Source organism: Polistes dominula, unplaced genomic scaffold (genome assembly GCF_049000335.1).
Source record: "Polistes dominula isolate Pdom_NZ unplaced genomic scaffold, Pdom_raw_medaka contig_75, whole genome shotgun sequence".
Classification (NCBI taxonomy): Eukaryota; Metazoa; Arthropoda; class Insecta; order Hymenoptera; family Vespidae; genus Polistes; species Polistes dominula.
This window is the reverse complement of record NW_028301003.1, coordinates 1,589,452-1,601,788: the sequence shown is the minus strand read 5'-3', so window position 1 is coordinate 1,601,788 and position 12,337 is coordinate 1,589,452. Positions and strand designations below refer to the sequence as shown.

At 29.3% G+C, this 12,337-nt stretch overlaps 1 protein-coding gene across 2 annotated transcripts in view; it reads right to left on the bottom strand.

Moving 5' to 3' along the window:
- The window catches only part of so (SIX homeobox 1 protein sine oculis), a 45,517-nt gene that overhangs the window by 27,768 nt on the left and 5,412 nt on the right, over positions 1-12,337 (bottom strand). Inside the window, exons 2-3 of one of the 2 annotated variants that reach the window (XM_015322763.2) lie at positions 6,548-6,809; positions 2,710-2,944 (exon numbers count right to left, since the gene is read on the bottom strand). In XM_015322763.2, coding sequence (XP_015178249.1) covers positions 2,710-2,944; positions 6,548-6,809 — 497 coding nt within the window. Of the gene's footprint in view, positions 1-2,709; positions 2,945-6,547; positions 6,831-12,337 lie in introns of both variants that reach the window. The other variant, XM_015322762.2, reaches the window with a different exon arrangement.

The following is a 12,337-nucleotide window of genomic DNA, read 5'->3' as shown; positions in this document are numbered from 1 at the left end:
ATCATACTAGCTTATCAACGAAATAATAATAATAAACTACACACACACATATTGAAAGAAAGAACTTAAAAAGCATTACCCCCGCCCCCCTCTATCCTATCCTATCCAATCCTATCCTCCCCCTCCCTTCCCCCAAACTAATCAAGTGACTGTATTTAATAGGTCATCCTGATAAAATTAAATCAAATTATTAATCATATCACTATTACCTACCAGCAAATCCTAAAGAAAAGATGAATTGGTTTGATGAAAGGTTTGCACAAGAAAAAGATAGGTTATTATTTAAAACAAAGATAAAAGATAAGAAGAATAAAGCAACTTGGTGAGAGGAAAAGGGTGGGGTGGGGCGAGGGGCGGGCGGAGGAGGGGAAGGGGGACATGGAAAAGGGGAATAGGAAGGGGGAAGAAAAGAAGGGAATTGATGAAACATTGTCTGGATGTCGATATTTTAGGGTAGGTGGGGTGGTTTAAGGAAGACACAACAAGTAATGGTAGTAACCAACGGTTGTGGCACGTTGTGGGTGGAAACTTTTGTGGGATTTCCTGTAATTAATATGCCAGGAATGATGTCCTTCCTCCTCCTTCCTCCTCCTCCTCCTTTTCCCTTTGCAGTATCCAGGATACTGCCAACCAATACCAAAAGTTATTGGCAGGACACTAGTAGACTACTATTACTACTACTACTACTACCTAGTACTCTTCTTCTGTTTTTTTTTCTTCTTCACCCTCTTCTCATCACTCTATCTCTATCCTTTTTTTTTTTTTTATTTTTTTGTGCTTTTTTTTTTTTTTTTGTTGCTTTCGACCTCGCTTGCTTTCGTTCATGGGAATATACAGAAGCCATAAGAAATTCGATACGTTTCTTGTGGCGTGACGTGGTGTGGTACAGTGGTGGTGTGTACCGCGCCGGTGCCGACTGACTTTAACCATGATGGTGCTTCCCACTTCCTCCCTTTGGCAAACTCTTCTTCTTCTTATTTTTATTCTTTATTATTATTATTATTATTATTATTATTATTATTATTATTTTATCGTAATACACGAAGGAGGAATAAAGCACTGTCCTTTTAACCACCATTCGCATCAATGATTCTTTCCAAACTAAATTCATGGTCATGGGGGATGATATTATAATAATTTTTAGGTTAAGAATCAATATAACTTTGTATTTCATATCAAAACTGGATGAAAGATTCACTATTCAAGTTAATTCATTAAAAATGTGAGATGATGACTTTTGAATAAATATTTCAACCAATTCTAACTGAAATGATATTATATACATTATATATATATATGATGAAACCAAATAGTAAATTGTGAATCGTGAACGTGAACATGAATATGAACGGAATATCACACAACGTGGGAGACTTCATATGAGTAAACCAAGAAACATGAAGAAGGAAGAGTAAGAATTAAAAAAAAAAAAAGAAAAACAAGTATAAAAATAAGAAGAAGAAGAAGAAGAAGAAGAAGAAGCAACGTGTTATAGACTTGGTGTTACAGGGGGCCTTTTGAATTTGGTCGGTCGTTTCTAAAATCGGATATAGAGCAACGACCTTCGAAACAACACGAAACTAAACAAGAAGAGTAAAACACCTCCTACGCATTCTCGCGGTTCCTCCTCGTTTTACGATGCGACAGCTGAGAGATGATGATGATTCTTGCTAACTTGAATTCCTACTTATCATAAACTATATATATATATATATAAATATATATATGTGTATGTTTACATGTATATAGGAATTTTTAAGTGTATATAACAAAATTATGAGAATTTATCAATAAATTATATTATACTGATACACATACACCCAGAGGTATATACATGTGATCAGAATTATGAAAAAGTGATTTAATAATATTTTATAATTTATATAATATTATATAAATTAAGTGTCACGTTGTTTGTTCGCAATGGACTCTTAAACTACTGAACTGATTTTAATAAAATTTTGCACACTGTGTGCAGTTTCATCCAACTTCAAAGATAGGATAGTTTATCTTATCTTAATATATATAAATTACGTGTCACGTTGTTTGTTCGCAATGGACTTCTAAACTACTAGACCGATTTTAATCAAATTTTGCACACCGTGTGCAGTATCATCCAACTTGAAAGATAGTATAGTTTATATCTCAATTTATAATTGCAATATTATTTGTTTATTAACAAAGAGTCATGATTATCTCTATTAGTTCGATAAGATTCTAACAGATGACGGTATAAGGTAATTTGTTAACTTAAAGACGTGTGTATCGGACTGATTGTGAGCCACAGCAACGCGTGACGGGGCATCCCTAATGTATATATATATATACTTATATATAATTATATAATTATAATTCTAAAATAAAAATATAATAAATAAATAAATAAATAAATATAATTAAAAAATTGTATAATAAACTCAACATATTATTTGAAATAACAAAAACTATCTAATGGTTTATTATATATATGTATTGACAATATGACATTAAATTAATTAAAATTAAAATAACATAACCTAAAATAACTGCTAAACTTAATTGTTTCTTTTTTTTGGTTTAATTTTGACTTATGGTTAGACTACTTTCATAATTATGGGCACATATATGAAATTTATATCTTTCTTGTTAGGTAAGGGGGATGATGATGATTATGAATCATTATTAGATGATGATTAGATGTTGAATGAATTATTTAAAATGAAAACTCACCTATGTTCAGCTGCCCGGTCCCTTTGTCTACGATTTTTAAACCAATTGCTGACTTGCGTTGTCGTTAAACCCGTGTTCTCAGCCAATTCACGTTTTTCACGTGGCGATGGATAAGGATTGGTTGCGTACCATTCTCTCAGTATACTCCTTGATTTTTCCTTGAAACAATATGACGTTTCTTCACCGTCCCATATCGTTCTTGGTAATGGAAATTTACGACGAACTCGATATTTACCTGAACATAATAATTACAATTTGTTTAATCAAATAACATTGAAATTTTATTCACACGTTTAAATATATTATATTCTCATCATTTCAAAAATGATCATTTTTGATATCATAAATAAACAATTAGAAATAATATCAAATAAAAATAAAAAGAAAAATAAAACATGTTAAATGTAGGATTAGATTTTAAACACGTTCACGCCGGCGCCGATTTTCAGTGTCTGTGCTGTGAGGCGGCACTCGAATTTATGGTGCGCTTCATCTGGCGGCACGTGATTTTTGCTCGTTCAAACCTGAACCAAGGTGAACCACCGGTGGTACGCGCCGACCGATGAGACAGTCTCGCGTGAGCCATCGGTGGTACGCGCCGTCCGATGGGACAGTCTAGCGTGAGCCATCGGTGGTACGCGCCGCCCGATGGGACAGTTTAGCGAGAGTCATCGGTGGTACCGAACCGGCGTGAACGTGTTTAATCAAATTGTATGATGAAAAATATATTTTTTGTTTTACTTTTGTTTTATTTATTTATTTATTTATAAAATGAATAATATCAATTTTATACTGTTTTCATTAGAAATTGTTTTTTTTTTTTTTTTTTTTTAACAAATTACTGGACCCCCAATATACTTTTACCGATAAATTTATTTCAAATTTAATTAACCTATATCTTCTTTTTTTTTTATATATATATATCATTGATCGATTGGTACAAAAATCGTATATAATATTATAATAAATAAATCTAATAATATAAAAAAAATTGAAAATTAACAACAAAACGATAATCGAATAGGACACAAACAAAAAATTACTCGAATAATTCGTGAGAGTTAATTTAAGAACAAAATCTCTCAAAAAAAAAAAAAAAAAAAAACACAAAGAAGAACAAGAAGAAGAAGAAGAAGAGGTTATTAACTGAGTTTAAAGTATCTGAAAAAAAAACAAAGAAAAAATAAATAAATATTATTTTAAACATTAACGAAATAATATATTAGATTTAAACTTTTGGGAAAATTCAATTCAATTCAATTCAAATTTTAACGGAAAATAAGTTTCTCAACGATGCCAAAATGTGTTTCCTTCTTCTTCCTCTCTCTCTCTCTCTCTTTCTAGTTTTAGTATCAGTCTGGGAGGTGAGTGGAAGGGAGAAAAAGGAGGGAGGAAGAGGAAGAGGAAGAGGAGAATGAGGATCAACTAACAGGCATCGGTTTGCAAAAGCTAAGCTGAGGATTCTAATTAAAATGTCGTCTCGTTAAAACTCACCGTCTTATTCCACCCCTTCTCTCTTTCTCTTTCTCTTTTTCTCTCGTGTTTACAACCAAGACGGAAATAACATTGGCGATCTTCGTTCTAGATTTCAAATGTGAAAGAGAAAGAGGAAAATAGTTATACTACTACTACTACATGTGTCTTATATTTCCCCCTCCATACCCCCACTCCCAACACCTTTTATGTGAATATGATGTATGTGTGTGGATAACATGATGTTTGTGTTGTTTATAATATGTGTGTTATGTATAATGTGTGTGTTGTGTATAATATGTGTGTTATGTATAATGTGTGTGTTGTGTATAATGTGTATGTATAAATGGTGCATTGTGTATAATGTGTGTGTTTGTGTATAATATGTGTTTTGTATAATGTGTGTTGTGTATAATGTGTATTGTGTATAATATGTGTGTTGTGTATAATGTGTGTGTTGTGTATAATGTGTATTTATAAATGGTGCGTTGTGTATAATGTGTGTTGTGTATAATGTGTGTTGTGTATAATGTGTATTGTGTATAATATGTGTATTGTGTATAGTATGTGTGTTATGTATAATGTGTGTGTTGTGTATAATGTGTATGTGTAAATGGTGCGTTGTGCATAATGTCTGTGTATATATGATGTGTGTGTTTGTATATAATATGTGTAGTGTATAATGTGTGTTTTGTATGATTTGTGTTGTGTATAATGTGTATTGTGTATAATATGTGTGTTGTGTATAATGTGTGTGTTGTGTATAATGTGTGTGTATATATGATATGTGTGTTGTGTATAATGTGTGCGTATATATGATTTGTGTGTTTGTGTCAATGTGTTTCTAATATAAGTTAATACAACATACACAACACATACAACAGATCACTTTTAAATTACTGGATTTTATTTATTGTTCTTTTGTTTATTGATTTTTTTCATTTTTTTTATTTTTTTTTATTTTTATTTTAATATGAAATAATATTATATTAATTGGCAACGTCGGTTAAATGACGATGATTAATTAATAGACGACATTTTTATGATAATTGAATCATATCATGATTTGTTATAATATTAATTTGATTGATGAAAGAATAATAATATATTGTTTAAATAGTATGATAGTTTTATGATAATTCCTCGAACTTTAATTAGAATAATTATGAAATGGTGTAATATATTTTTAAGTCTCATTTGAAGACAGATATGTTATCATTCATAATGTTCTAATTTTATTTCAACACTTTTATATTTTATATAATTATTACAGATATTATTCTATTGAAAGTGTTTGTTTTTTCTTTTATTAATAGATTCAAATTGTATTATCACATTTTATAACAAAATTAAAATTATAAAGGATCCATTAACTACTTCAAAATATTCCTAACAAGTAATACTTATCAAAACTATTCAAAAATTCTGATGTTTCAATAAGATTCAATTTATAAAATCAAATCTTACAACAAAAACTAAAATTGTAAAGGTTTCAACTACTTCAAAATGAGATCTTCATACTAATCAATCAATGATATTTCTATATATAAGAAAATATAATAATAATTCTAACCTATCATCACTATTAAAGTTTCTTATCTTTCAATAAAGTACAATTTATACAATCAAATCTTACAACAACAATAACAACAACAACAAAAACTAAAATTGTTTTTCAAAAAATGTTTCAATTACGTATTTAAAAATTCTATCAGTATACTAATTAATCAATAAAATAATATTGCAATTATAAATTGAGATATAAACTATCCTATCTTTCAAGTTGAATGAAACTGCACACAGTGTGTAAAATTTGATTAAAATCGGTTCAGTAGTTTAGGAGTCCATTGCGGACAAACAAACGTGACACGTAATTTATGTATATTAAAGAAAGAAAGAAAGAAAGAAGAAGATATACCAAATAAAAAATATTCTTAACAAGTAAAACTTATCAACACTATCATGTTGATAGATAAGCTAAGGTTTAATTTATAAAATCAAATTTTATAACAAAATTGAAATGTTAAAGGGATTCAATTACTTTCAAATGACATCTTTATACTAATCAATTAATGATATTTCTATATATAAGAAAATATATGTTAATAACAATTGGAACCGATTCGATCAAATCTAACCAAGGAAAAAACTAAAATTGTAAATGTTCAATTACATATCTAAAAATTCGATCAGTACACTAATCAATCAAAGATATTTTTACATACAAAAAAAAAACAGTACAATTCTTAACAATTATAATAAAACCATTTGAAAACTAACAAAACATTGAATTAACGAATAAAATGGTATTCAAATATGAAACATAACAATAGTAATAATGAAAAATGAATGAACATATACTAACCGACCGCACCAAGTGGCCTCCCACGAAGTTTTTCAGCTTCGATGTAATGTGCCTTCAACCAAAGTGCCTGAAGTTTTGGATGATTGTGTGCACTGAACGTATTGCTCTCTAAAATCTTGTAGAGTTCTTTGAATTGGCCACGATGAAATGCGACTATTGCTTTAGCCTTTAGTACACTCTCGTTACGGTGTAATCTCGTACATGCCGGTAAAGACCATAGAAATCTTCCAAGCCTTTCCACGGAGCCTGCTTGCTGTAGAACCTGAACATTCGACACCATCGCCTTGAAGACGATAGACAGGGAGGGCACGCTGTTAGTCGGCAGAACTCTCATCCCGTTCTCCTCTTATTTCTATTACAATTCTAATTTGTTTCTGTTCTTTGTTTACTAATTTTCCCTTTTCCTATTTATTTTTATTTTTATTTTTATTTTTATGTATCTTTTTCATTTCTATTTAACACGTTGAACGCCACTACGTCAGTCGTCGGTGAGTGACACTAGACTTTCCGTTTAAGCCACGTCAGTCATCGATGGCTGACATTAGACTTTCCGTTTAGGTCACGTCAGTCATCGGTGAGTGACACTAGACTTTTCGTTTAAGCCACGTCAGTCATCAATGGCTGACATTAGACTTTCCGTTAAGGTCACGTCAGTCATCAATGGCTGACATTAGACTTTCCGTTATTAGGTCACGTCAGACATCGGTGAGTGACACTAGACTTTTCGTTTAGGCCACGTCAGTCATCGATAGCTGACAGTGTATAACATGTTACATTTAAGCGGCGCACGTGGGCCTGACGGGGACTTCCTTGAAAATGAGTGTGTGATCTGACGGGGATTTCCTTCAAAATGGGCGTGGCGTGCGTGGTGTTCAACGTGTTAAATGAATATAATCAAACGTATTCTATCTCTCATTTTTGTTTTTATTTATATTTTTGTTTACTGTTTTGTATATCTCTTTCTTATTTCGGATTTAAATAAATAAATATAATAAAAAATGTATTCAATTTATGATTGATCGTTAAATAATTAGTTTGATTTAATCGAGAATATTATTTGAAAATATCATAATTTATATATATATATATATATATATATATTTTTTTTTTTGTATTGTTAATAATGTAATGAAAAAAATATGTAAAATATATTAACGAATGTAAAAAAAAAGATTAATTTATATATTTAATTGAAAAATAAATAAACTTATGCTTTGTTTTTAAATGAAAACTAATACTTTGAAATATCATGATACATATATATTTTATTTTTATTATAATAAATAATGCAACATGGCAAATTTTGATAAAACGTATAGCAAGAAGAAAAATTAAAACATTTTAATCGAAAACAAAAATCAGGAATATTTAACACGTTAACGAAAAAAAAAATAAAAATAAAAATAAAAATAAAAATAAAAATAAAAATAAAAATTTGATCCTACATTCTTGCAATTATTTCATTAATAATAATAAAAAACAAAAAATGAGATAATTATGAAGATTACGATCAATTGATAAATGATATACACAATACACAATACACATATACATATATATACATATATATGTGTGTATTCATCAATATAAAATGAATTATCGATCAGAAAGTTGAATTAAAAAAAAAAAAAAAAAAAAGAAAAAAAAATGTTACAATAATAAATTGATGTTAACATTGATTTCTAGGTATTTATCTCTTCGAGACTTGATCTGAATCATTCGAAATCAGTTAGGGTAAAGTAACGTAACGCATTGCAATGAGTTTTCTCGTAACGTAAAGGGTGATTAATCTCGCGAACGAGTCGAGAAACATCTAAACGAAGAAGAAACATATCTGTGTATGTGTATATGTGTATGTTGGTTGTATATGTCTGTGTACTAAAAACGTTTTGTGCCGAGAACCCCGAGGAAGAGAAATGGACGACGTGAAATCGCATGATCGGTCAACTAATGACGAGGTACGCATAACTTCCGATGGTTACTAACCAACCCAACCAACCAACCATCAACTAATCACCACACCGACGCTTAAAATCTTCCAACTGAAATTCCCTCACCCCCCCCCTTCTTTTTTTTTTTTTTTTTAATTTTTCATCATTTATTTTATTTTCTTTATTTGTTAACCCTTTCGTGTATCAAATTTTATTCAACGTAAAACAATTACCACGTTAACCGAATACTTTTATATTCTTATTATTTGACACTACGTTGATCGAATGAAAGACTAAAAGATAATTCATGAGCGCATATATGCGTCCATTATACTTATCATTGTAATGTACCATGTTCGTCGGCAAAAATTATGTTTAATTCTTGACAGAAAATTAATTAATAATAAAAAGAAATAATTCATTACAAATGGTTTACGTTAGACGCATATATGCGTTCATTCCACTGAAAAGGTATCTACCAAATACTTTCGATTACCATAATTTGAAACTACTTTGTGACCGAATGAAAGACTAAAAGAAAATTCATGAGCGCATATATGCGTCCATTATACTTATCATTGTAATGTACCATGTTCGTCGGCAAAAATTATGTTTAATTCTTGACAGAAAATTAATTAATAATAAAAAGAAATAATTCATTACAAATGGTTTACATTAGACGCATATATGCGTTCATTCTACTGAAAGGGTTAATCGATTACTTTTAATTATCATAATTTGAAACTACTTTGTGACCGAATGAAAGACTAAAAGAAAATTCATGAGCGCATATATGCGTCCATATATACTTATCATTGTAATTTATTATGTATAATTTTTGGCAAAAAAAAATTGATTGTAAAAATGCAATTATAGTCTATTATTACAGATGGCTTTCGTAGGACGCTTATATGCGTTTATAGTACCGAAAAGGTTGATATTTTTTATGAAACAGCCGTTAAACTTTGCTAACGAAAATTTACTTCAATTCATTATATATTTATTTGTATTATTTTGTTTAACATTTAATAAAATTTACTTTCTGTAAATGTAATTTTTAAATAAAATTTATAAATAAATAATCATTACAAATAATCTAAATTTTATACATCCAAAAAAGAAATATAATGTTGTTGTTGTTGTTTCATAAAGAATTTATTAATGATATTTTTGCCCTTTCTAATAATTTCCTAAAACAATTCTAGGAACAACGATAGAAAAAAAAGAACTATACAATAAAAAGGGTGTATAATATAAATTCCCTGGGGTAAAAAATATATATACACGAAACATTTATACGATATATATATATATATATAATATAATAATATAACAAAACATACGAGATAATACTATACAAAATTTCATCTTGTTACGTGTTATGTTTTATCTTTATACATATATATATATATATATATATATATAGAAACGGAAAAAGATAAAAATATTCAAAGATGATTGAAATAAGATCTAAATGTTCATCGTGAATTTTATCATTTAAATCATAAAGATCATTTTTCCATACCTACCAAAAGGGAAATAACAATCTAACCTATGAAAATAATAAACTACACGAGGTGAACGTCATACGTCACGCGATAGCAATTTGACCAACTTGCATTTAACAAGATAGAAAGAGAGTAAATAAGCAAGAGAAAGATAGATAGATAAATAGATGAAGAAAGAGAGAAAATTGTTCGTTGTAAATCCGATGTGCCTAGTAGTAATATAAAAGCGACACAAAGCTTAGGCTAGTTACAAACGTGTGTGGGTCGGTTCTTGTCGTTTTATTTCTCCCCCTAACCCCTTACACCCCTCCTAAACCCCCCTTCTTTATTCTATTCCTCCTACTACTCCTCTTCTTTTATTCTTCATTTTTCATTTTTCTTTCTTTCTTTCTTTCTTTCTTTTTCTACTTCTAGTCATTCGGTTTGAAACGCGTAAATGTCTAACGCGAAACAATTTACGGGTTGCAGTAAAACTCGTAGGAACTCTATTAAATACGTGTGACTCTCCTCCTTCTCCTCCTCCTCCTCCTCCTCCTCCTCCTCCTCCGTGCACTTTGGATGATGATACTTTGGCGAACGTTAAAATACTTTTGACAAATAAGTATTTTAATCTAAAACTTATCTTTTGTTTTTATTATCTTTATCTATTTTCGAATTATCAAAGACAATTCTTCTTCTCTCTTTCTTGTTTCCGACGTTAAATACATTTTTCCTTCGTTTTTGTATTCAGCCATTTGATATGTATTTATTTTTGAATTTAAATTTAACGTATTTTTGGTTTTATTTTAAATTTATCCACGTTACTACGCGATTCAAATGAGATATAATTATTAATATTTTGATATTCCGAGAAACGTCAAAATTATACGTTTACGCGTGAGTACGAAAATATTTGAATTTGTCGCCCGTTATCGAAAGTAGGAAAGGGAAAAATACTACGCGAATCAAATGAAACACTCGAATAATTCGAATATTTATTTATTTCTTTTATAATTTCAATAAACATCACCAAATTTGTTCGTTGTTCGAAAAACAATTTGCCGCCCGCTATCGAAAGTAGAAAAGAGAAAAAGTACTACGCGAATCAAATCGAAATACTACTCGAATCATTCGAAAAATATTTATTTCTTTTTTTAAATAAATTTTTAGTAAACTTAAATTAGTTCGTTGTTCGAAAAACAATTTGCCGCCCGTTATTGAAAATAGGAAAGAGAAAAAGTACTACGCGAATCAAATCGAAATACTACTCGAATCATTCGAAAAATATTTATTTCTTTTTTTTTTTTAAATAAAGTTTCAGTAAACGTATATTAGTTCGTTGTTCGAAAAACAATTTGCCGCCCGTTATTGAAAATAGGAAAAAGAAAAGTACTACGCGAATCAAATGAAAGATTCGAATACCTCAATATTTATTTCTTTTAAAATTGCAATAAACTTTACTAAATAAATTCCGTCGTTCGAAAAACAAATTGCCGTCCATTATCGTAACTGAAAAGTACTACGCGAATCAAATGAAACACTCGAATAATTGGAATATTTAATTATTTCTTTTAAAATTTCAATAAACATCACCAAATTTGTTCGTTGTTCGAAAAACAATTTGCCGCCCGTTATTGAAAATAGGAAAAAGAAAAGTACTACGCGAATCAAATGAAAGATTCGAATACTTCAATATTTATTTATTTCTTTTAAAATTACAATAAACTTTACTAAATAAATTCCGTCGTTCGAAAAACAATTTGCCGTCCGATATCGAAAGTAGGAAAAAAAGAAAAGTACTACGCGAATCAAATCGAAATACTACTCGAATCAAATCGAAAAATATTTATTTCTTGTTTTTTTTTTGAAATAAATTTTCAGTAAACGTAAATTAATTCGTTGTTCGAAAAACAATTTGCCATTCATTATCGTAACTGAAAAGTACTACGCGAATCAAATGAAATACTAGAATAATTGGAATATTTAATTATTTCTTTTAAAATTTCAATAAACATCACCAAATTTGTTCGTTGTTCAAAAAACAATTTGCCGCCCGTTATCGAAAGTAGGAAAAAGAAAAGTACTACGCGAATCAAATGAAATACTGGAATAATTGGAATATTTAATTATTTCTTTTAAAATTTCAATAAACATCACCAAATTTGTTCGTTGTTCGAAAAACAATTTGCCGCCCGTTATTGAAAATAGGAAAAAGAAAAGTACTACGCGAATCAAATGAAAGATTCGAATACTTCAATATTTATTTATTTCTTTTAAAATTACAATAAACTTTACTAAATAAATTCCGTCGTTCGAAAAACAAATTGCCGTCCGATATCGAAAGTAGGAAAAAAAGAAAAGTACTACGCGAA